A 25,770-nucleotide genomic window follows, 5' to 3' on the forward strand; every position below is an offset into this window, starting at 1 on the left:
ATTCTTTACCACTGAGCCACCAGGGAAGCCCAGAGACGTCACAGTCTTCTGTATTTCCTCCTACTTTGCTGTCATGGTATCACTTGTCAGCATTCACACCTCTGCCCAGCTGATTAACACTGGAGAGCCCCAGGGCTCTCCCCTTGGCCCTCTTTTTTCTACCTCCAGTTTGTCTGTAGGTAGCCCTACAAGATCCATGGCTTTCACTGCCATCTATGTGTTCATGGATAATTCTCTCCTTTACCTCTCCACGAGCTCCACCTCCAGTGTGACATCCCTCCTTGGATATTTCGTGGGTGTTTCAGACTCAACATGGCCACAGTGGAACTCTTGATTCCCAACCCTTGTGCCTGTTCCTCTCCGAATATTCTTCTTTTGATACATGACACCGCCACTCACCTCGCTGCACTTTCCATGAGCATAGGAATTACCCTCATTTCTTTTTTCTCATCTGGCATGTCCAGTCTTACCCTGAACTCTTCCATGTCTCACCAGCTACCTAGCCCTAGTCAACACCCTCTCTCCTTGCCTCTTAACTGATCTATTTCCATTCTTCCCACAATCCATTCTCCAGTCAGCAAAGTGGTAAGAAATCATGTCATATTAAAGTTCTGCCTAAATCTAATGGCTTCCTATTGTATTTAGGATAATCTCCAAACTCCTTATGAAACTATGGTCAGGTACAACCTGGTCCACTCAAACTGCCATTGCGCAAGAGACTTTGCACCAGCTAGCTCTTCACTACGGAGAAGGTGATAGCACCCCACTCCAGTACTCTTGCCTGGAAAATCCCATGGAGGGAGGAGCCTGGTAGGCTGCAGTCCATGGGCTCGCAGAGTCTGACACGACTGAGCGACTTCACTTTCACTTTTCACTTTTCATGCATTGGAGGAGGAAATGGCAACCCACTCCAGTGTTCTTGCCTGGAGAATCCCAGGGACGGGGGAGCCTGGTGGGCTGCTGTCTATGGGGTCACCCAGAGTCAGACACGACTGAAGTGACTTAGCAGCAGCAGCAGCAGCAGCAGCAGCTCTTCACCAACATGAAACTCTGCCCTATAGCTGTTGCTTTCACCTAATTCGAGAGCCTTAGTTCAATATTCATCTTCTCATTGAGCACTTCGCGTTCTATCATACTGCCCTGTTGTTTTGAACACTTAATTGCTATCTCAAATTATCTTGTTTGTGTCGTCCCATAGAATGCAAACTCCTATGAGCAGGGGTTTGCTCATTGCACTTGGTCTAACACTAGGTCCTCAACAAACTCATTAAGTTACTGAAAGCGTGAGGTCTTAACAGCTTCGGGACCCTATGACTTTGGGGATAGTAGTGGGGCCCTCAGGAGAGAGGGGGTAGGGAGGGGGCACTGCCCATAGATGGCGTCAGGCTGCAAGGCTTCTTGAATAATTCACCATCATAACAACCCAGCTTCAGGGAAAGAGGGATAGGGCGCGGCCAGAACGACAAAATGAGATAGGAGGGAGTGGAGATTGGGGTTCCCAACGGGGCAATTTCTGGGCACTAAATGTTCCCTATCCCGAGACTCCCAAAGGAGGAAACTCAAGAGTACAGCTCAGCTTCCAGTGACCCGGACTCACTGAAGGAAAGCAACCTCCCCCATCCATTAGGGTGTGCTGGCGAGTATATGCGGAGGCGCATGCGCGCTTCTTGCTTCCCGCGCCGTCTTTCCAAATAGACCCCCGAATACGCTTGCGCCGTATTTGGGCTACGGCTGGTCAGCGGAAACAGTCCGTCCCCAGCACTACCAATAAGACGTGGGGAAAGTGCCTGCGTCCCGCCTCCTGACGATTACGGGTCTCCTTTCCCGAGCGAGGCCCGGGTCCCGCCCAACCCGCCCTGCGCGCCTTGCGGCTGCGCGTGGTGAAATGCACCCTGTCTCCGCTGAGCCCTGTTCTCCAGCCCCGCCTACCAGCTTTACAGGCTGCTTTGGGATTTCCTTTCGCCTCCGGTTGGGGCTGCTGTTTCGCTTCACCGACGGTAGGCGTAATGGATTTTGCACTGCTTAGATCTTAACTCTCCCTTCCCTGCATCTGCAGCTCACCCTTTTATCAGCACTGTTATCATTAGTTGTAGGGATGGTCGTGTTTTACTAATGAGGAAGAGGGGAGAAATCTTCAAATCCTCTTATACCCACTTGCATTTTTGAGGGCTGGAATGGGGAAAAGTTCTGTATAATTTATCCATTCTTCAATCATCCGACAAATGTTCAGTAAGCACAGCACTAGCGCCGGGTGCTGTGCTACCTGGCGATACACTTGACCCTGGCTACTGGCGATACACATTGACCCTGCTCTGTTAGGCTTTGGCAAGGACGGATCAACAGACAAAGGACTTAGGCCACTGGGTGCTATAATTGACATTAAGTCATTTTTACAATTAACTGCAACAAACGAGCTACAAAGGAGATGCGAGATTTGTGAGCTTGTGTTACAGGAGGGTGTGTGTGTGTGAGAAAGAGAATTTCTCAGACATAATGACAGGAGCTGAGATCTGAAAGAAAGATGAATCGGCATTAACTAGGCCTGGAGGTGAAGAGTGGTGCAAACTGAAGAAGAGCCTTTGTGAGGATTCTGAGGAGAAAGGATAGAGAAAAAAGGGGCCAGTCCACGGCAGGCTGTAATTAGAGATTGGTCCCCGTGCCTTGGCACTTACCCCTTAGAGTCTGATTTCTACACAGCAGCCAAAGTGATCTTTTAAAAATACAGACCGGATGGTGGCGCTTCCCTGCACCAAACTGTCCAGTGAATTTCCATATTGGAATAAAATGCAGACTCCTCACAGTGGCCACGAAGGCCTTACAGAATCTGACCCCCAACCTTTTTCCCCAAATTCACTTCCTACCACTCTCCCCCTCACTCCCTTTGTCCAACACTCCCTACCCCTTTATTTTGTTTCATAGTACTCATGGCCATCTGAAGTTCTGTGTTGTCTACCATCCCCAGTAGAACATAAGGGACTTTATCATCTTATTCATTACTGTATCTAGAACAGTGCCTGGCCCATAGTAGATGCCCAGTTATTATTTGTCAAGTATGTGCATTGGGGAGCACATAGCAGGGGTGCCCTGCCCATTTAGGGGTGTCAGGAAAATGGTACTGATGGTAGAGACATTAAGGCTGAGGACTTACTGATGAAAAAGAGTATTTATTCTTTTTTTTTTTTTAAGAGAGAAGAAAATATACTAGCTCAGAGCAGAGGCAAGATGGAATGTGGCCTGTTAGGTGAAATGTGATTGGAGCATATAGTCCACGTGGAGAGATGAGAAATGAAGCTGGAACAAAGATGCTAGGTCCCGTAAGCCCTCTTAAAAAGCAGTATGGAGCCACTGAAGGGTTTTAGGAGGGAGAGTGGTAGCTTCAGTGTTTGTATTTGAGTTACACCATTGAATGCTTCTTGAAGAATGGATTGGAGGAGAAAAGTAGAGTGTAGGAGGTCAAATGAGAGGTGTTTCAGTAGTGAACAAGAGAAATGATAGGAAGAAGGGTTCGGGGAGAGGACAGAGTCAGGCACAAGCCCCAAGTTCTTCAAGAAGAGGTTCTGTTCATGGTGATAGAGAACACAGGAGGAAGAGTGGGTTTGACTGGAGGAGACGATGCCCTCGTGATGGTGCTGCTGAAGTGTCTGTGAGACTCCAGCAGGAAAGGTCTGGAGGGTAGAGTCATCACAGAGTCCATCTCAAGAGGAGGATTGGGATTGGAAGTGCAGATTTTGGAACCAAAATCAACTAGAAGATAAGCAAAGCCGTGGGTTATCTCTGGAGAGAGCATGACGTATGGGAAGAGAAGGTCTAGGACAAAACCCTAAGGAACAGACAAAGGAGGCGAAGCCTGCAGAGGAAAAGGAACAGCCCAAGAGAGAAGATCTCCAGAGCAGCAGAGTGTGAAGTCATAAGAACAAAAGAGAATGCTTCTGGAACAGAGGGGCCTGTGTCAACTGAGATAAAAAGTACAGTTAGATGAGTGCTGTGTACTTAGTTGCTCAGTTGTGTCTGACTCTGTATTGTAGCCCGCCAGGTTCCCCTGTCCATCGGGATTCTCCAGGCAAGAATACTGGAGTGGGTTGCCGTGCCCTCCAGGAGATCTTCCCAACCCATGGATCAAAACCAGGTCTCCCACATTGCAAGTGGATTCTTTACTGTCTGAAGCACCAGGGAATCCTTGAGCTGGGCATTATTCACTAGACTTAGCAACAGAGGGATCATCAGTGACCTTGGCAAGAGCAGTTTTGGGGAGCCAAGAGGACCAGCTTCAGCCCATGCAACGTAAGAAATGGAGAGAAGACTCACCAAGTGTAGCAACTCATCCCAGAGGTTTGGCTGTGAGTAATATTACGTGCATTGTTGCATGAGGTTCTCATAACAACCCATGAGGCAAGAGGTTTGAAGATGAGGAAACTGAAGCTCCAAGAAGTCAAGTAACTTCCCAGTATCTCAGTTCTAGTAAGGAATGAAGCAAGGGTTTTAATCCTGTTTAATCACTAGGGTGTCCATGTCAAAACGCCCTTCCCCTTCCTTATTGCCTCCTGTTGAGGGATAGAATTGGTGGCAGGCAGAGGGAGCAGGGGTGGTGGTAAAGGCCTGGGACTGAAGAATCCTTCTGCTGTACCTGGAGGGAAAAAACAAAGGCTAGATAACAGTAGCAATAATAATTCCAGCCATCCATATGGAGCTTTACAGTTCACAAGGACCACCTTCTCATACCTTTTTATCTGCAGTGAGACTCATGACAGCCTCACGGGAGGCTCAGGACAGAGGAATGTGTGAGCAGGCTCACAGTTGTTCAGCATTTGAATCATACTTCCTGTTGCCTCAACCAAATCCCCTCAATTAAGTCTCACTCAGGCTCTAATAGTCCTCTTCAGAGGTGGCTTCATTCTTCTGGTAGTTCACCGCTCTTTTGCTTCATATCACACCAGAGACATTCCCTGAAACACTGACAAGCAGGGCCTTAAACAGCGAGTGTGGTTAGTAACTTATTCATTCATTCAGTAAACCTGAGCCCCAATTCTGTGCTTGTCTCTCAAGGAAGAGTTTTAGGTTTCAGAGACATAGGAACTGTGAAATTTGCCCTATGGCCATTTAGAAACTTACAGAAGGGACTTCCCTGGTGAGACAGTGGATGGGAGTCTGCCTGCCAATACAGGGGACACAGGTTTGAGCCCTGGTCTGGGAGGATGCCACATGCCAGGGAGCAGCTGAAGGCCATGCGCCGCAACTGCTGAAGCCGGCAAGCTCTAGGGTCTGCGAGCTGCAAGCACGCAGCCCGTGTGCTGCGACTGCCGAAGCCCGCACACCTAGAGCCCATGCTCTGCAGCAAGAGAAGCCGTCACAATAGGAAGCCTGTGCGACCACAACGGAGCAGCCCCCACTCACCACAGCGAGAGGAAGCCCATACCCAGCAACGAAGAGCCAGTACAGCCATAAATAAATAAATAGATAAATAATTGTTTAAAAAAGAAAGAAAAAGGAACTTACTGAAGACTAAAAATATACTACTGAAATGCCAGGGAGACTGTATGACATGATGACTAAGAGCTGCTTGGGCTTCACAGTAGGAAAGAGCTGAATTTAGGCTTGACTCTGCCACTTACTTAACCTCTCTGAGTCAGTTTTCCCCATAACATGGGGTTGTCAGGCTAATGCATGTAGTAACCACCCATGAAAGATTAGCTATTGGTATCTTGAGAAAAATTATAGGAAAGCATATGAGGTATAAACACTTTCCATTTGCACTGGACTTTACAGGTATGCTATGGTTATTGTTTAAGAGTTGGTTAATTAAACCAACTATTGCCGTAGTCATTCAGCAACATGTCAAATTATGTATCAGATCATCAGTTGTACACATTAAACTTACACAATATTACATCTCAGTGGCAGTCGCAGTTTAGTCGCTAAGTCGTTTCAGACTCTTCCTACCCCATAGACTGTAGCCCACCAGGCTCCTCTGTGCATGGAGTTCTCCAGGCAAGAATATTAGAGTGGGTTGCCATTTCCTTCTCCAGGGAATCTTCCCGACCCAGGAATCAAACCCAGGTCTCCTCCATTGCAGGGAGATTCTTTAATGACTGAGCTAGAGACGTAAAAAATGTTATCTCTATAGAGCTGAAAAAAAAGTTTGTTGATCAGATGAATCCAGAGATGAACCTACAACCTAGTAATTAAGGGGCAGAAGGGTCTCACTGGAAGAAGGAATCATTTGGTGTCAGTAATCAGTAAGAGTGGTGTTTCTTCAGATGAGAAACCAGAGCTAAAAGGACAGATTAAAGGTTGACTGGTAAGGTTTATCCATTCACCTATCTCTTAAGTATTTTTTTGAGTCCTCCTCTGCCATACATGACGTGAGAGTGTCTCTCTTTGACCATGGAGGCGACAGTGGGACCAGGAGGAAGCACCCTCCTTGGGGAGTTGACTTGAGACCTACAGAGTAAGGAGCCTGTGACATGGTGCTTGCCAGGCTCCAAGGCTGGAGTTTGCTGTCTGAGCCAAGGGTTGGCTGAAGTGAGATCAGAACTTCTGTGCTGGGTCAGCCAAACTATTTTTGTGCTTCAGCTTCTCACTTATATTTATTTTCCAGTTGCCCTCCCTTGGTGTTTACCTAAGTCTTTTAAAAGTGCTGTGCAAAGGGAAACAAGGAACGCATTTGTGGCTACCTTGTACGTACTCTTGCCTGGAAATTCCCATGGACAAGGGAGCCTGGTAGGCTGCAGTCCATGGGGTCTCAAAGAGTCGGACACGACTGAGCGACTTCACTTTCACTTTTCACTTTCATGCACTGGAGAAGGAGGTGGCAACCCACTCCAGTGTTCTTGCCTGGAGAATTCCAGGGACAGGGGAGCCTGGTGGGCTGCAGTCTATGGGGTCGCAGAGTCAGACAGGACTGAAGCAACTTAGCAGCAGCAGCAGCAGTACATCCATAGTGACTACTGCAGCCTGGGCATTTGAGGTGACTCCCCTAGGGCAGTGGGTCTCAGTTGTCCCCTAGAGGGCATTTTGGAAATATGTCTTTAGTGGAGACCATGATTAGGAGCCATAGGCTTTTCTAGTAGTCATGTACGGATGTGAGAGTTGGACCAAAACGGAGGCCAAACGCCAAAGAATTGATGCTTTCAAATTGTGGTGCTAGAGAAGACTCTTGAGAGTCCCTTGGACTGCAAAGAGATCAAACCAGTCAATGCTAAAAGAAATCAGTCCTGAATATTCATTGGAAGGACTGATGCTGAAGGTGAAGCTCCAATACTTTATGAAGAACTGACTCACTGGAAGAGACCCTGGTGTTGGGAAAGATTGAGGGCAGGAGGAGAAGGGCACGACAGAGGATGAGATGGTTGGATGGCATCACCAACTCGATGGACATAAGTTTGAGCAAGATCCAGGAGTTGGTGATGGACAGTGAAGCCTGGCATGCTGCAGTCCATGGAATTACAGAGTCCAACACAGCTAAGCAACTGAACAACAACAACAATTAGGAGCACTTTGAGAATTTAGTGGAAGGAGGACAGGAAAGATAGACTATAACATGCGTGACAGTCCTGCACAAAGAAGTATCTCTCATTCTACTTACTTTGGAATGTTCTGTTCAACAATATATGCAAATATAAAATCAAATATAAATTAGCAAGACTTTATAATAATGCAGAAAAGTTTTAGAAGTTTTGTTGTTGTTGAAAAGCCCAATAACTTAGGAGAAGATCATTATGGAGGAAGAAGTTAAATACATTGTCTTGAAATTATTGCATCTGTCTACTAGGTGATTGCAGCCATGAAATTAAAAGATGCTTACTTCTTGGAAGGAAAGTTATGACCAACCTAGATAGCATATTCAAAAGCAGAGACATTACTTTGCCAACAAAGGTCCGTCTAGTCAAGGCTATGGTTTTTCCGGTGGTCATGTATGGATGTGAGAGTTGGACTGTGAAGAAAACTGAGCGCCGATGCCTTTGAACTGTGGTGTTAGAGAAGACTCTTGAGAGTCCCTTGGACTGCAAGGAGATCCAACCAGTCCATTCTAAAGGAGATCAGTCCTGGGTGTTCATTGGAAGGACTGATGCTAAAGCTGAAACTCCAATATTTTGGCCACCTCATGTGAAGAGTTGACTCATTGGAAAAGACTCTGATGCTGGGAGGGATTGGGGGCAGGAGGTGAAGGGGACGACAGAGGATGAGATGGCTGGATGGCATCACCTACTCGATGGAGTAGGTGAGTGAACTCCGGGAGTTGGTGATGGACAGGGAGACCTGGCGTGCTGCGGTTCATGGAGTTGCAAAGAGTCGGACAAGACTGAGGGACTGAGCTGCACTGAACTGACTCAGCATATTAGAGCACTTCCAACTATGTAATATATTTAGTTGTAAAGAGTTTCAGTGTGGTAATATTCCTGCCAAAACAATGAACCAACTGCAAATATGTAATGAAATTTTTTTTACTGACTTCATTAAGATTTAATTTATATACTATAAAAGTTTCTCCTTTTAAATGTACAGTTCAATGATTTTGAGTAAATTAATAGAATTTTGCGATTTTGATTCCCACTCCAGCCACAGGTAAGCACTAATCTGTTTTCTGTCTCTCTAGATTTGGCTGTTCTAGAATTTCATATAAATGGAATCACGTAATCTGTGGTCATTTTGTCTGGCTTCTTTGACTTACCATGATGTTTTTGAGGTACATTCATGTCGTAGCATGTATTGGTATTTTGTTCCCTTTTTATTGTTGAATACTATTCCATTTAATGAAATACCACAGTTTGTGTATTTATTCACCAGCTGATAGACATTTGGTCTGTTTCCATAAATAACGCTGCTGTAAATATTCATGTGCAAGTCTTTGTGTGGATAAATGTTTTCTTTTCAGTAGCTACCTAGAAGTGGAGTTGCTGGATCAAATGGTAACTCTGTTTAACATTTTGAGAAACTGCCAAACTGTTTTCCAAAGTGGCTGCACCATGTTACATTCCCAAGTTCTAATTTCTCCACATCCTTGCCAACACTTGTCATTGTCTGTCTTTCTGATCATAGCCATCCTAATGTATATGACATGGTTTTTCATAGTGGTTTTGATTTGCATTTCCTTAATGATAAATGTTGTCAAGCATCTATTTGTGTTCTTGTTGGACATTTGTACATTATCTTTGGATAAGCGTCTCTTCGAGTCGTTTGCCTGTTTTTAATTGGGTTATCTTCTTATTATTGAGTTATAAGAGTTCTCTGTATATTTTGGATACTAGGCCCTTATCAGAGATGTGACTTGAAAATATTTTATCCCATTCTGTGGGTTTTCTTTTCACTTTCTTGATGGCATCCTTTCAAACACAAACATTTTTCATTTTGATGAAGTCCAATTTATCTTTTTCTTCTATCATTTGTATTTGGGAATCATAAATAAGAAACCATTGTCTAATGAGACTTTGAACTTAAGCTATAATGAGATGAGAATTTGGGGGACCTTGAGAGGAAGTAAGAGTGTTTACCTATGGGAAAGACACGACTTATTGGGGAACAGAGGGCGGACTATGGTAGACTGCCTCCTAGGTGGCCCCCAAATGACCCCCACCACTTGGTGTGCATACCTTTATTCAGCCTCTCTGTCCCACACACATCTCTATGGAAGACCTGTGTAGGGACTTTGCTGGTAGTCCAGTGGTTAAGACTGCGTGCTCCTGATGCAGGGGCCGCAGTGTCGTTCCCTGGTCAGGGAACTAAGATCCCACATGCCACACAGGTGTGACCAAAAAAAAAGTAAAACAACTATCCTTCAATTGGGCTTCCACTGTGGCTCAGCTGGTAAAGAATCCACCTGCAATGCAAGAGACCTGGGTTCGATCCCTGGGTTGGGAAGATCCCCTGGATAAGGGAAAGGCTACCCACTCCCGTATTCTGGCCTGGAGAATTCCATGGACTGTATAGTCCATGGGGTCACAAACAGTTGGATACGATTGAGGAACTTTTACTTGATCCTTCAATTAAAAAGAATAAAATTAAAAAATATATATATATATGTTAATAAAAAGAAGATGACTGTTATCCAATAGGATATTGTAAAAATGATAATGTGTGGCTCCTGAGGCTAGGACATTGTGACTTCTGCCTTACTCTCTCTTAGACTACTCGCTGGGGAGGAATCTAGCTGCCATGATGTGAGGACACTAAGCAGCCCTATGAATTATTCCCCGTGGTGGGAAACTAAGGCCTTCTGCCAACAGCCAGCCCCAGTTTATCACTTATGTTAGGTGATGAACTATGTTAGGCTTCCCAGGTGACACAGACAGTTTACTGCCTGCAATGTGGGAGACCTGGGTTCGATCCCTGGGTCGGGAAGATCCCCTGGAGAACGGAATGGCAACTCACTCTAATATTCTTGCCTGGAGAATCCAATGGACAGAGGAGCCTGATGGGCTATAGTCCATGGGATTGCAAAGACTCCACATGACTGAGTGACTAACACTTTCACTTTCACTTAACTTGGAAGCAGAGCCTCAGCCCAGTCAAGCCTCCAATGACAGCAGCCCTGACCAATGTCTTGGCAATCATCTTTTTAGAAACTGCAAGTGTGAACCATCCAGACAAGCCACTCCTGCATTCCTTTCCCACAGAAAATGTGAGATAACAAATGTTTATTGTTGCCTGAAACAAAGAAAAAGAAACCACTGGCTAATCTTCCTTATTCCAGAAATGTTACAGTTTGAGCTCTTATATTTTAAGTCTGTGATTCATTTTGCTTTGATTTTTGATTGTGGAGTGAGGTAAGGGTCTAAGTTTATCTTTTTTGCACATGATATCCAGTCATCTCAGCATCATTTGTTGAAAAGAAATTCCTTACTGAATTGCTAAGGCTTAGAATCAAATAGTAAATTTGTTAAGATTTGTGGAATGCATTGAATCTTATTCATAAAGACTGACTTTAGGCAGTTTTATTTATCATGTATTTTATATTTTTACAGCATCATAATAATTACATTTTGTAAAAATTACATGAAAATTACACACTGAGATTATTAATTCATGGGCTGTTTTTCCTTCTGTTAAATCCTAATTTATTCCATTTAGGTTAGTACATATCTGACTATTCTATAATGTCTTATAGATAATCGTTCCTAAGCATTTATTTATTGAAAACATATTTTCCTATAAATAAAAGTCCCATTATCTTTCCTTTATATTCCAATTAAGGCAACAGTATTTAGTCTCTTAAATTATGTGTGTAGGTAAGTCATAGTATCTATACCTTTATTTCAGGATAGTAGAGAGTATGTAAGGAAATACTTGTTATGAAAAGGGGGTGCTCAGGCTGTTGGGCGGAGATTTCCTGTGAAAGGGAAAGTGCAGGCTCAGGAACAGAGGCAGACTGGCCACTCCCCAACTGAAAACCAGTCCATCTTGCTCAACCCGGGAGTCCTGGATTCTGTTTCGTTATCGACCAGTCTTCCCCTGACCAATGCCTTTGAAGAACACAGACCCAGAAATGGTGCCACGTAGCCAGCACTTTGGAAGCCAACTTGGGCTTCATTTTTAGCAGATAAAACACACTGTGGAAAACACGAGACAATTTTAAAGCAACACAAAGCAACACTGCAGACCAGCACAGCAGCTTTTGAAAATAACCAGCAGCTAAGGTAGCATTCAGCACAGCAGGAGGCACTCACCTCCAGGTGAGATGCGTGTCATAGGACTCTGGATATGAATCTGTTATCGAACGCAAGTCTGTGTGCTCAGTGCAGTGAGGCCAGATAAGACCAAAACGTCGGGTCTGGACCAAAGAGAGGTTTCCTGCAGGGCCATGCAAAGCTGCCTATGCCTTAAAAAACCCCCAACTCCTGGAAAGCTTTCAGCCAAGCCCTTTTATAGGGAAGGGTGGGGGGGCCGTGGTTAGTTGTTGCAGACTTCCTGGTGTCAGATCATTTGTTCTTAAGGTCAGGTCATCGTCAGGTCACCATGTTGCTGGAAGCCTCCACCAGAGCAAATGTTATTCTCTGTTCTGACAAAGGGCAAAGTGCTAAGGCTCAACTTCCGCTCTCCCGAGGCCCAGGCTAAGCCAGGGGGACCCTGGGCAGGCCCGTTTCTCTGCCCGGGAGCACTGGTCCAGCACCCAGTCTGTGTCCTTCCACCAGTGCCCAGGCCCTGCTGAAGAGGCAGAGCTCAGCTGGTAGCGCACTCAGGGGCGGGTCCCCAGAACCTACCCAGCCGTCATCACGGAGGGAGCCAGGCGCCCGGCACCCAGCCAGTCAGGTTTTTCATCTAAGCCGGAGCGAATCGTTTGTGTAGGGTCAGTGGGAATACGTGTGGTAGCAAATGCCATCAGGTTAGTGCCCAGCTCACAGCAGTTGTCCTTCTCTGAGAACAGGTCCACCCACAGGGGTAGACCTGAAGTCATGATGGGCAGTGTCCTTGCAGCTTAACCCTGACCTCTGCCACCTCCTAAGCGGGTGGACAGCTGATCTCAGCTGTATCAGTTTTTGAAATGTGAACGGAGAGACTGAAGCTGGTTGAAGCTGTGCGTGACACTTAACGGCAGTGCCAGGCACTCCAGTTGCTGAGGCCTCCATGGATGGTGACCCATGGAGACCGGCACCTCCATTAGACCCCGGATGGGGAATGGAGGAGAGGGCACAGCTGCTTCAAAGCTCGGGCCTAGCCAGGGGACAGTGTGGCGAGGGCTCTGGAGCTTTGTGGGACACAGCCCTCAGCCTGTCCCCAGACCCCCAGCTCACTTGCTGGCCCCAAGCAGTAGGCCTCTCACCTCTCACCCACTCTCTGCCTTGAGGGCCACTGCCCGCTTGAGTGTTGGCAGCCATAGGGTCCCATGTGTACTTGCTCCACCCCTTATTACAAATCCAGGTCCCACCACTGAGTAGTCAAGGGACTTTGGGCAATTTCATGACCATTTAGAGTCTTAGGTTCCTCATCTCTAAAGTGGGGAAAAAATTAGTATCTGCCTCATGAGAATGAAATGAGACAAGGAACATCAAGCAGCGTAGAATAAGTACTCAATAAATATTAGCCCTTATAATAACCAACTTTATTAAGAAGATAAAATACAAAAGCCTCAAGGGCAAATCACCTTGATAGAAACGAAACAAAAGACTCAACAAAGTCTCTGCCTGCAAAGAGAAACAGGCAAGGGAGAGGGACTTTGGAGCCAGCAGAGCAGGTCAGGGCAAACATAGTATGTGCTTAATAAATATTGGTGGAACAAATGAACTCAAGGGAAGTAAGATATTGGATGTCACCTGCTCTCCTCCCCAGAACAAGTCATGTACCGCATTTCCTTGAGAAATAGGAAGTCTGAATGGGGCAGATTTGACATAATGATGGTGCAATTAAACGGAACAATTTGGCACCTACCCATCCTGGACCAGGCCTTCTGCTTGAATGAGTAAGATCTCATTTGTGGAATTCCAAGCTCCTTATGTAAACTTAGCCCTACCTTGTTGTAGTATTTGGTGCCAGTCTTCATTAACATAGTGGGGAGCCCCTGCCTGTCACATGGGAGACCAGGTTCAATTCCCCAAGGGGAGGCAGCATGCCCTTTTTGGGCTTCCCAGATGGCACTAGTCATAAAGAACCTGCCTGCCAATGCAGGAGACACAAGAGACAAGGGTTTGATCCCTGGGTCAGGAAGATCCTCTGAAGGAGGAAGTGGCAACCCACTCTGGTATCTTTGCTTAGAAAATCCCACGGACAGAGGAGCCTGGCAGGTTACAAACCATGGGGTCACAAAGAAGTGACTTGGCAGTGTGCTAGGCATTATCGTATTGACCCCTTACAATCCTGTGCGATGGGAGTTATCACTTTCCTTTTATAGATGAGAAACAGGGGCTTAGCGTGATAAGCAGTTTGTCGCTGTTCAGTCACTAAGTCATGTCTGACTCTTGGCCACCTGGTGGACTGCAGCAGGCCAGGCCTCTCTGTCCCTCACCATCTCCCAGAGTTCACCCAAGCTCATGTCCATTGAATCGGTGATGCCATCCAACCATCTCATCCTCTGCTGTCCTCTTCTCCTTTTGCCTTCAGCCTTTACCAGCATGAGGGTCTTTTTCAGTGAGTTGGCTGCTCACATCAGGTGCCCAGAGTATTGGAGCTTCAGCTTCAGCATCAGTCCTTCCAGTTTATTGATGGTCAAACAGCCAGTAAATAGTGGAGCCAAGATTCAAACCAAGCTCCTCTCACCGAGACCATAGTTCCTCTAGGATTATGGGAACCTAGAAGAAATGGTCAATTTCCCCTGGAGATTATTTGGAAACACTTCACTGAGATAATTAAAAAACAAACAAACAAACAAACAAGTGGTTCCCGAGGGTCTACTGTGTACCAGGCACTTGTGGTTATCTTACTGATTGTAGTAATGACCTTGTGAGGTGGTGGCATTTAACAGATGGGGAAATTCAACTGATGAGGAAATAGGCTCAGGGAGCTAGCGTCAGCCAGGTCTTAAATGTGTATGTCACTCCCACTAAATCTGTGATGTGCCCCATGAGGCCTTACAAGCTCCTTCTCACATCCACTGAGGATACAGCTTTGTACCACACTTTGCAGTTTCTGAACTGCTTTACACAACCTCTCTGTCCTGTGAGAAAGGAAAAACAATTCCTTCTCATCTGTATCTGCTGATGAAACAAAAGAGGCCTGGGGAGGCACCGGCCCCCTGCCCAGGGCCCATCCTCCCTGCACTTCTGTAGCTAATACTCCTTATCTCTCACCCCTTTTCCATGAAGTCCTGTATGAAGGGTCTCTGTGCACAGCTGTTACCAATTTTGTCCTTATCTATAAGCATCTGTGTGTCTGACTCCCCTGCTTATGAGCCTCTATAGTGCAAAGATTGCTTAATCCTCACTCAGGATTTTGGCCTCAGTATTTTTGTACCATGATCCTCTTTTATTAGTATTAACCATTATCAGCATAACTTTAAAATATTTTCCTTAAGAAGGCAGTGTGCCTGCTGTGGTTCCCATCCTTTGGGATTCGGGAACCTCTACCCAATCCTTCATTCACATTTTTCATCTAGATTCTTCCTAAAGCTGTCATCCATACATGCCTTCTAGAATTTCATAGGATGTATAAGCCCTCAGGAAGCCAGTCGGTCGCCCTTTACAAGTATGGTTGCAGTTGCCTCACTTCCTGGGTCATGTGACACTCCCATGGTTTCACGTGACTTGTTCCATTATGCCGGAATTAACCCGCAGGGCTAATCTGGTGTGTATAGCTATCACAGGCCCCTGCATCCCTGTTTTTATTTAGTTGATCCTCTGTCCCTCAGAAGTTTGGGAACCCCAACGTCTTCTTGCCTGGTGATGGAGCTTTCAAGTCCTTCCAGAGAGGTGAGTGGGGACAAGGCTTCTAATTGGTGTTGTCATGCACTTTCTGGAATTCTGGCTAACCCGGCTCTGGAATTCAACGAATGACGGACTCTTCTTGAAGCAGGTCATCATGCCTTTTTGATGGAGGGAAGGTGGGATCGAAGGAGAAGTGGTTGGGAAGAGGGGTGCAGGAGGGTCCTGCTTGGGGTGGGCAGAGAGCTATTACTAGCCAAGAGCTTGGAGGAAGGGCTGGACTCAGGTGTCTGTGGACTTTGTTCCATTCTGTTAAAGATGGGAGACTATAGGCAGTCGAGCCCTGCCTAGGAGAGTAGATGAGAGGTGGAGAGGGGCTTGCCTTCTAGCCACTCCTCATTGTGTTCTCAGGAGTATCCTGTGCCTCGGGGCAGAGTAGAAATCATGGCTGCCAGCCTCATGGGATTACTTCTACTTCATACAGTGTCCTGGGTATCAGGTAAGTGAGTCAGGGAGAAGGGAAGGAGCCCCAAGGCCCCCTTCTGCCATATGGTCTTTGGCAGTCTCTGGCATACTGGTGGTAGACTTAAGTAGATACTCAATAAATCCTTTTGTGTGACTGAGAGCAACAGTGGGGTGGGGGTACAGCAAGATAATTTTAAAAACTATTTATTTATTATTTATTTGTGTGAGTTGGGTCTTTGTTGTGGCATGTGGGATCTAGTTTCCCAACCAGGGATCAAATCCCTGCCCCTTGCACTGGGAGCTCAGACTCTTAGCCACTGGACTGCCAGGGAGGCCCAGGAATTTTTAAAACCAGTATTTTGTCTTTCTTTTCAGCTAGTGTGTCCCTTCTCCCCGTCTTTATCCCTCAGCCCTTGCCTCTCTTGTGCGCCCTCCCTGCCAGGTGCCCGCCCCTGCATCCCTAAAAGCTTTGGCTACAGCTCGGTGGTGTGTGTCTGCAATGCCACATACTGTGATTCTCTGGACCCCCTGACCCTGCCTGACCCTGGTACCTTCAGCCGCTTTGAGAGCACTCGCAGCGGGCGCCGAATGGAGCTGAGTCTGGGGACCATCCAGGCCAATCGCACAGGCACAGGTAACCACCTATCACCCAGGTTATGGTCCTTCTGGAGCCCAGTCATGCCAGCGATCAGCGTGGAGTTTCTCCCCTGTGCACTGACGCCTTTTATTCCCTGCGGATGTCCCCAGGGTTGCTGTTGACCTTGCAGCCAGATCAGAAATTCCAGAAAGTGAAGGGATTTGGAGGGGCCGTGACGGATGCTGCTTCCCTCAACATCCTTGCCCTGTCACCTGCTGCACGGAATTTGCTGCTCAAATCGTACTTCTCCGAAGAAGGTGAGGAGGAAGGGACAGGATGACACAGTGCAGTTGGCTCTTTGACCTCTCCTTTCACCCTGACATCCACCCATCCCTGACATTTGGGTCTCTGTTAATGCCCGGTGGGGAAAAAAATTGTCCTATCCATCCGCTGAGTGCCAGGGCCCTGCAGCTCAGACAGTCTGCCCTTCACCCTGCACCCAAGTTCCCTTTGGCCCTGACTCGGGAATTTCTGCAGGAATTGAATACAACATCATCCGGGTCCCCATGGCCAGCTGTGACTTCTCCATCCGCACCTATACCTATGACGACAGCCCTGATGACTTCCAGTTGCTCAACTTCAGCCTTCCAGAGGAAGATGTCAAGCTCAAGGTGGGCACTCTGGCTGCCTCAGGCCCCAGCAGCATTGATGCCTGATGGTTGAGGGGCCTCAGGTTAGAACAGTTTGCAGAGAGACATAGAACTTGCCCCTGCCCTCTCTTGGGATGGGAGGGTAGAGGCTGATGGCTAGGCCAGATACACTGGTTGGGCCAGTCTGTCTATGTTCCAGCTCTGGATGTCTCTCCTCACTACCTTTGTTTCCAGATACCACTGATTCACCAAGCTCTGGAGTTGGCCAACCGCTCTGTCTCACTCTTTGCCAGTCCCTGGACATCACCCACTTGGCTCAAGACTAATGGGGCCGTGAATGGGAAGGGGACACTCAAGGGTCAGCCAGGGGGTCTCTACCACAAGACCTGGGCCAGATACTTTGTCAAGTAAGGAAACAGCAGGGCCATCGGGCCTGGACCAGCCTCCCCTCTCACACACCCTGGTCTGCGTCCCAACCCTTGACCTGTTCGGCTGCCAGCTCTCAGCCCACCTTTCTACCTTCTGGGCCTTCAGGCTTAGGCCCCTCAGTTTTCCCCATTCAGTCTGACTTCCTAGTCCCCAGGGCCCTGGTCCCCTTTCTTGGCCATGATCCCTCACACCCTTGCCCTCGCCAGGTTCCTGGATGCCTACGCGGAGCACAAGTTACGATTCTGGGCAGTGACAGCCGAGAACGAACCTACTGCAGGGCTCCTTAGCGGGTACCCCTTCCAATGCTTGGGTTTCACTCCTGAGCACCAGCGAGACTTCATTGCCCGTGACCTGGGTCCCATCCTCGCCAATAGTACACACCGCGATGTCCGACTGTTGATGCTGGATGACCAGCGCTTGCTGTTGCCTCGCTGGGCCCAGGTGGTAAGGACCAGGACTCCTGTGGGTACCTTGTTTGGATGCTCAGTTGTGTCTGACTCTTTTTCGACCCCATGGACTATAGCCCTCCAGGCTCCTCTGTCCATGGGATTTCCCAGGCAAGAATACCAGAGTGAGTTGCCATTTCCTTCCCCAAGGGATCTTCCCGACCCAGGGATTGAACCTATATCTCCTTGGCAGGCAGACTCTTTATCACTGCGCCACCTGGGAAGCCCTTTGTACCCTAGTGACCCCAAATCCAGCATCCAGATGACCAGCTCTCGAACAGAGTGCCTTCCCTGCCCCAACTTTTGATTCCTAGAGTACCCTGGCTGGGCCCAGGTGCCCAGGTGGCACTCCTGGGATGCTGGGGGTAGTGTTGACCCCCCTCTGGATCTCCAGAGCCCCAAGAATCTCCTAGGTTGTCACTTTAACCCCCTCTAAGTTGTGTTCATCCTGCACCCACCTCTCAAGTTCTAGTGCCTCTTCCAGATCCCTTGTGTAGGACCCAGGCTCCATGGTTCTGTCTCCCCAGTAGCCCTTCCCTTTCTCTGTACAGGTGCTGGCAGACCCAGAAGCAGCTAAGTATGTTCATGGCATCGCTGTACATTGGTACCTGGACTTCCTGGCTCCAGCAAAAGCCACCCTGGGGGAGACGCACCGCCTGTTTCCCAACACCATGCTCTTTGCTTCAGAGGCCTGTGTGGGCTCCAAGTTCTGGGAGCAGAGCGTGCGGCTGGGCTCCTGGGATCGAGGGATGCAGTACAGCCACAGTATCATCACAGTGAGTCTCTCCTTCCGCACAGCAGACCACCTTGGGCCCCTCGCTAGTCGCACCAAAGGCTGACGGGGGCCCTCCTCTCCAGCTTTTCCCCAGCTCGCTTACTCTTGGGGGCAAAGTTTGGGGATATCATGATGCCCTCTGTTGCCTTCCCTTCAGAGATCTGTGCACCCCATCACCTTGTTCTGAATGCTTGAGCCGTTGTAGCTGGCTCTGATTTCTGAGTTTCTCTGGTGATGCCTCTGTCCTCAAAACCCCTCCCTCCTTAGATTTTTAGTTTTTGGCTGTGCTGGGTCCTCGTTGCCGCTCGGGCTTTCTCCCGTTGTGGCAAGCCAAGGCTCCTCTCCAGCCTTTGTGCACAGGCTTCTCATTGCAGCGGCTTTTCTTGTTGTGGGGCACAGGCTCCTGGCGTGCCAGCTTCAGTAGCTGTGGTGCATGGGCTTAGTTGCCCTGTGGCATGTGGAATCTTCCTGGATCAGGGATCAAACCTGTGTCCCCTACATTGGCAGGAGGATAGTTAACCACTGGACTACCAGGGAAGTCCCCTCCTTAGATATTAAGGATATAAAACACACCCCTCCCAAGGCCGAGGCCCCACAGCCCATCTCCCTCATGGGACACTTAACTGTATCCACTGGGGGCCCAACGTGGAACCTTTGTCTCTGCCCTGTTTCTACTCTAGAATCTCCTCTACCATGTGGTTGGCTGGACCGACTGGAATCTCGCCCTAAATCCTGAAGGGGGACCCAACTGGGTGCGCAACTTTGTTGATAGCCCCATCATTGTGGATATCGCCAAGGACACATTTTACAAACAGCCTATGTTTTACCACCTTGGTCACTTCAGGTAAGTGGAAGGTGGGCACTCCGACTCCATGCCAGGCCTAGCATCTCCTGCACTGGGCTTGTATCACCCACTATGAGGAAGCAGGAAGGTGTGGAGAGTGGGAACCTTGGGAGGCTCGCATCTGTCCCTTTTGCACCGTGTAGGTAGGAAGTGACTAGATGGCATTTGAGACAGACAATTCCTCAATGCCTGATGCTGAGGTTAGGAGGCAGGAGGTCAGGGCATACCTAACCACACGGCTGGAGGCCTGGAGAGTTAGGGCAGGTCTTAGGAATGGTTCTGGGGGCCGGTGTGGGGGTGGGCAGGGTGGTGTAGATGGTAGGGAAGGTGACTTCTCAGGTGATAGACTGATGGAAGCTACCCTCAGGGCTGGGGTCCCTGACAATGCCTGTTCCCACTTCAGCAAGTTCATTCCTGAGGGCTCGCAGAGAGTGGGGCTGGTTGCCAGCGAGAAGAGCGACTTGGACACGGTGGCACTCTTACGCCCTGACGGCTCTGCGGTTGCGGTCGTGCTGAACCGGTGAGAGCAGCGGGGCCTGGGAACTGGGATGAAGATGAGATGGTGGGCTTGGCGGGATCACACACTCCGCTTCTCCTCCCTACCTCCTCCAGCTCCTCTAAGGATGTGCCTCTCACCATCAAGGATCCTGCTGTGGGCTTCATGGAGACTGTCTCACCTGGCTACTCCATTCACACCTACCTGTGGCGTCGCCAGTGATGGAGCTGATACCCACGCCTGCGCCTGGGCTCAGCTTGGACATTAAAGGGACACGGTCGGCCCACATGCCGTCTGTGGCTACAGAGGGTACAGCAGGACCAGGGGGAGCTTAAGTGACGTAAGCCCAGAGGCAGTGGTTTGGGTGACTCATTCTCCCCTCTAGTTGGTGCCAGGGGCTGGAGGGCCCTAGGGAAAGGATCAGGAAGCCCCAGTGGTCCTCCACCCCCGTGATTGTGTGAGCGTGTGCTATGCGCTGGTTGCCTGTGGAAACTGGGCCCTGGCCCAGGGTGAGCTCACTGTCTGTACAAACACAGGGGTGGGGGGTGGGGTAGATGGAGAGAGAGGTTAAGGAAAGGAAGAGATGAGGAAAGCCGGACCCAAAACTGGGAACTGTTTGTCTTTCTTGGAGATGCAGAACCAGGCCTACGCAGATGTCCGCACCTAGGCACAGGCAGTGAAAGAAGCCAAGCACCAGAGGGTAGACTCAAGCACCAGATGGCCCCCTGGTACCAGCTAGGAAAAATGGCAGCTGCTTAAAAGACAGAATGTCTGATCTCAGTCCATGTGAGCAGTTTTATTTCGGGGGGGTGGCACCCCATTTCCACCATACCAACAATGGGGAAACACAGGAGCCTCTGGAATGCATGACAGTAGAAAAATCAGTCCTGAGAGCATGAGGGTAAATCATTCCTCTTCATCCTCCTCAGCCATGCCCAGGGCCTGGGTGCCTGGGGCCCGGGCAGATGGTGCCCGCTGGATGGAGACAATGCCGCTGAGCAAGGCGTAGCCGGCCATGGCTGCCAGCCCCGCCAGCACGGTTAGGATCTGGTTCCGGCGCCGGTGTGGCTCCTCCTCAGACTCTGGGTTCACTGGTGGCTGGCGTGGAGGTGGTGCCTCAGCTGAGGGGAGAGGAAGGGAGGTGGGTGGGAGGCTGGTTCCTGGATCCCTGCCCACTCTCCCCAGGACTAGCACCCCCCACCTCCCCACCCATCCGCCCCTTACCTCCTTCCCAGGGGAAGTACAGGCTGAGGATGTGGGTGCAATAGGCACAGAGATTGTGCAGCCCCCGCAGGTGGGCCTGCAGCTTCCCACTAGGCAGCTTCGCCTGTTGCAGCAGGGCCAGGTAGCTGAAGACGAAGGCATCCAGGGAGGCGGGGCTGCAGCAGAGAAAAGTGGGATGGAGAAGGGGAGAGACAGGGTCAGAGGAAGAGTCGGCCCTGGGAAGATAGGCTCTGGGCAGCAGGGGACCACCGGGGGAGAAGAGGACACACAGCTCTGGTCCTGGGGTGGGGAAAGTGACCCAGGTGGCGCCAGCCTGGCCTTGAATGGGACTCTATCCCAGGGCTGCATAAAAGGCACATTGAGTGCCCCACAGCTCAGCAGGCCCGTCCCGGGCCTGGCGGCCCTCCCACCCTCCTGTACCACTGAGGTGGCTCGGGCCCCACACACAGCCCTACCTTCACCAGACCCAGTGTCTGTGCCGAGCGCCTCCTGTCCAGAGCTTGAGCCCCCACCCTAGCCCCTGTGGCTACATTTGAACCTGTATCTTCTTCCAAGCCACCTATGACTCCCCTGGAGTGAGACTCACGCATCTCCAAAGAAGAATTTCTGAGAGCCCAGGCGCTGAGAGAGAAGAGTCAGGCATTCTCGGGCCTCCTGGTATAGCTATGGAGGGGACACGAGGTCGGCTCGCAGCTGCGGGTTGGGTACCACCTCCCCTTCCATGCACTTGGCCCCTCCACCATCATCCTGGGGGCTCTTGTCGTACAACACCCTCCCGTCCCAGAGGTACCTCCTTCTCCAGCTCCTCCTCATCCTCAGGCCTGTGCTCCCCACACAGCAGCTGCAGCCGATCCATGTACTGCCGCTGCATGCGGCCAGGCAGGAAGAAGTTGAGGGGAAAGGGCATTGCCTCTGCGTACCACTTCCGGGTCACTTCCACATAGTTCTTGGCGTCTATCCAAAAAGTATGTATCTGCATTGGGTATGTAGGAAGGAAGAGGCTGGTCGGAGCCACTGCACCTGCCTGACCCAGGGTGGGATTCTGGTTCCCATGCTGGGGGTGTGTGTGTGTGTCTGTGTAGGCCTGGGCACTCACCAGCACTGGGAGCAGCTTCTCCTCCAGCAAAGACATGAAGGCCAAGGTGTCTGCTCCCTGCCGGGCTGACAGGTCGTAATCAGCATTGTACTTCTGTGGAGGGAACATCCACGGTGAGGTGGATGCTGGGGAACTGCAGGGACACTTCCTCAAGGAGGGAGGCCTCCTGTCTGGCACCACCCAGCCTGACCTCTGAGCACAGCAGAGGTAGAGCAAGGAGCTTTTCTTGTGGAGGCCCCCTCGCCTTGGCCCAGTCAGTAGCCTGTTGCTGTTGGCGGAAAGCCTGGACCTTGGAGCCTGCTGGCCGTCAAGGTCCCGCGCCCACTGGGGGGAGGAAGGAAGGCCCAGCCACAAACCAGGAGCAGCTCCCAGAGTTTCCACGGAAAGCTGGCGGGATGCCTGCTGACGGCAACTTTCTAACAGTAACTTCCCCAATCCAGACACCACAAAACTAGCAGCGCAGAGCTCAGATGCAAGCTGGGCCTCAATGCCTCAAGAACTAGGGGACGCCATCCTCACGCTCCCAGGACCCAGTGAACCCACGTCAAGGGCTCCCTGGCTTGTTCTCAATGCTCAGCTCTTGGCCGTCTCTTGCTTCATTCTATGGTCCAGGCGCCACCACCACACACATTCCAACCATACCCCCAGGTCTCAGCCTGCCACACCTTCCTAGGCTCCAGTGTCTACTCCTCAGCACCCTCTTCCACATCCTGAGTAAACTTTGTCCCCAAGTAACCTCTTGAGTGTGATCGTTAAAGCTCTCTGAGCCTCATTCTCCTCCATGGAATAGGGGTAATAATCTTTCTCTCAATATGGCTGTGGTAGGAGAAACAGGGAAAGCTGTGCTCATACAAAAAGAAACAGTGGCCCAGTCCCACCAGGAGTTTTGGCTTTTACCTGGATCCCTTCTCTCCATTCCTCTCAAGCCTCCATTAATTCCCCAGTTCCTCCACCTTTGGGAAAGTAGAAATGAATAAGAGGGGTCTACTTCTGACAGTATGTTCCCTTTTGGAACCAGACCATGAAAGCTGGAAGAGCCCTGAGAAAGTATCCTGGCTAAGCCTCTGGTCTTACAAATAAGCTTATAGCTCTAAGAGATTAAGCAATTTGCCCAAGGTGGTCACAGAGCCAATGACAGTGAAAAGCACAGCCTGGGCCTCTCTAGACCTCTTGTAATGCTCTTTCAACTTTCCCATCGTGGCACTTGGTCTTGTCCATCCTGAGCCCCGTATTAGAAAGCCTGACCTGATCCCTGAAAAAAGAGTAATGGCCCTTAGAACTCCGTCTCTTGAACTCCCCCACCCCCACACTGGTCTCATCTTTGACGGCTTCATCTGTTATTTCCTACTCTCCTTTCCCTTCCATGTGTCAACAGCCTGTTCATCTCTCCTTCCCTGCCCAGCGGGCAGAAGGCCTTGTGGCTCCAGATGTCTCGAGAGTGGCCTAGTTGAATCTCTAGCCTACTGCATCACAGCAACATGTCTGTGTCTCCTCCACGAGACTACATGTCCCCTGGAGCCCCGGGTCACCTGCGTCTGGTTTGGCATACACTTGGTACTCAATAAACGTGTGTGGCACTGAATTGACTAAACTCTCGCTGGCAGTCACCCTACCCAAACCACCTACCTCTTTTCGAAGGTGGGTGATGATCCTGTGTGGTACCGAAATGACCTCTCCATGACTGGTCCGAAGGGCAGGCAGAGTTCCTGACGTTGAGAAAGAAGGATGTCCACCAGACCCTTAGCCGCCTATCCACACATAGCCACAACACATCCTTGTCTGTCTCCTGCACTTCCCCTTGTACACTCCCTTCCTCACCCCCCAGGAACACTGGGTACCTGAAGGACTCCGCCAGGGGTTGGTGATCTTGTGCACCTTGAGTGGAGCACCAGTAAATCTGGCATAAGTCTGCAGGGAAGGAAGCAGAGGGCAGAGAGGCCAAGGACGCGGCCCACAGAGGGGAATCAAGACAAGAAATAACATTTATTGAATACCTTCTGTGCTATGCTCTACAGTGAGGGATTGCTTCCCACAAAAAAGGTAGACATTATTGTTCCCATCTTACAACGGGCAAACCCAGGGATTAGAGACCTTATGGACGTGTCCCTGATTACAAATCAGCCAGGAAAACCCTTCCCTCTAATATCCTCTCGTTCCATTTACGTGGGAACACCTAGCCTCACTTGGAAGCACTGGCCTTTCCTTCTTGGGCAGTCTGTTTGGTCTGTTCCTACTTCAGCATCTGAACATTTTATTACACTTGTTTGCTGACGTTTCTAACTTTATGTAAACAATTCCAGGGGAGGGACCAAATGCTACACATCTTTGCATGCCAATGTTTGGTATCTGGAAGAGGCCTAATACAATGACGAGAAGAGTGAAAATGAAAGAGTGAGTGAATGAGTTCACTAGTTTGACTCCAAAGCTCTTTCTACAGAGCCTTAGCGGTGAGTGGGCCTTTTGGTTCAATAAACAATAACCTCAGTAAATGCCGTTGAGTGAGGAGGAGGAAGGGGAGACTGAGAAGGCAGTAATGCCAAGGAGAACCTTGAGGTCATCCAGCCTTTGTAAACCTCCGGATGAAGAAACGGCGCCCAGAGAGAAGAGACTGCCCCAAGGTCACATAGCCAGTAAATGGATGTTTAAGAACTAAAATTCATCTTCTGAACCCCCGACCAGACCTCTTTCCATTGCTAAACAAAACCTAGGCTACCAAGGCACCGAACAGAGTTCATACCGGCCAGGCACGCTCTTTGGATTGCCTTAGTTTACCCCACTGTGCCCGTACTGAGGCGCCCCGGCAAAATCCGGATGACCGGCTGTCCGACCCCTCCCCAGTCCTCCAGGGCGCAGCAAAGAGCGCCGGCGCCACGCCTCACCAGCACGGCCAGGCTGTCCAGGTCCACTGACGGCAGCCCCCAGCCCCCTGACCAGCAGAACAGCTCCATGGGCGCCGCCATCTTGCCTGCCCTCTGTCCCGGAAGCACCTCCCCCTCAGCCCTCCGCGGTGTGGATCCGCCCCCCTCCCTTTCGGCAGATCGCGGTCGGGATCCAGGGGAGGCTGTCAGGAGGGCGCGGCTTGTCCAGACCCGAGAGGCGGCCTGAAAACGGCGTGGGGCGGAGCCGAGGGCTTCTGGGGAGGGCGGCTGCCGCCTGATCCAGAGGTGCCTCCCGAAGGGGGGGGTGGATCCTTATCCCTGCGCGCCTTGGAGAATCAGGGCGCCCCGATGGAGGGGAGCCCTGAACACCCGAGGACGCGGTGGGAGCAGGAGAAGGGGATTTTGTGCTCCATGACGGGTTCTGGGGGCCCTCGCAAATCTGCAAGACGTCTGGGCTGCTCTGGGGCCCCTCAGGGCTCGGCCCCGAGCGGGGGCTGCGGGGGGGGGTCCCCCGAGCCGCATGTTTTCCACAGCGCGTTATGTTTGGAACCAGCCCCGCGCCTCTTGTTGCCATGGAAACAAAACAGGGGCGGTGGCGGCGGCCG

At 50.0% G+C, this 25,770-nt stretch overlaps 2 protein-coding genes across 4 annotated transcripts; one reads left to right on the forward strand and one right to left on the reverse strand.

The window, feature by feature from the left end:
- The first annotated feature begins 1,847 nt into the window (after positions 1-1,847).
- Positions 1,848-23,868, forward strand: GBA (glucosylceramidase beta). 3 transcript variants are annotated; one of them, XR_005719297.1, is made up of 13 exons: positions 1,855-1,997; positions 15,253-15,332; positions 15,696-15,783; positions 16,192-16,383; positions 16,497-16,643; positions 16,864-16,997; positions 17,211-17,383; positions 17,612-17,849; positions 18,403-18,627; positions 19,307-19,470; positions 19,874-19,990; positions 20,083-20,243; positions 23,689-23,868. XR_005719297.1 is itself a non-coding variant. In XM_040230363.1 (12 exons), the coding sequence occupies exons 1-12, from the start codon at positions 1,886-1,888 to the stop codon at positions 20,186-20,188; spliced, it is 1,776 nt and encodes a 591-aa protein (XP_040086297.1). In that variant the 5' UTR covers positions 1,848-1,885; the 3' UTR covers positions 20,189-20,746. The 3 variants fall into 3 exon arrangements, 1 of the variants encoding a protein (XP_040086297.1); XR_005719296.1 differs by lacking the exon at positions 23,689-23,868 and adding an exon at positions 20,604-20,746; XM_040230363.1 differs by lacking the exon at positions 23,689-23,868 and having other exon boundaries at positions 1,848-1,997; positions 20,083-20,746.
- MTX1 (metaxin 1) lies at positions 20,737-25,280 on the reverse strand. Its single transcript, XM_040230404.1, has 8 exons — positions 25,166-25,280; positions 24,125-24,194; positions 23,913-23,992; positions 22,287-22,379; positions 21,981-22,163; positions 21,777-21,853; positions 21,191-21,345; positions 20,737-21,087 (listed from the first exon to the last, which is right to left on the reverse strand). Exons 1-8 carry the CDS (start codon positions 25,244-25,246, stop codon positions 20,873-20,875), a joined length of 954 nt encoding a protein of 317 aa, XP_040086338.1. The 5' UTR covers positions 25,247-25,280; the 3' UTR covers positions 20,737-20,872.
- Between the last annotated feature and the right edge of the window lie 490 nt (positions 25,281-25,770).

This window comes from Oryx dammah, unplaced genomic scaffold, assembly GCF_014754425.2.
Source record: "Oryx dammah isolate SB20612 unplaced genomic scaffold, SCBI_Odam_1.1 HiC_scaffold_28, whole genome shotgun sequence".
Lineage (NCBI taxonomy): Eukaryota > Metazoa > Chordata > Mammalia > Artiodactyla > Bovidae > Oryx > Oryx dammah.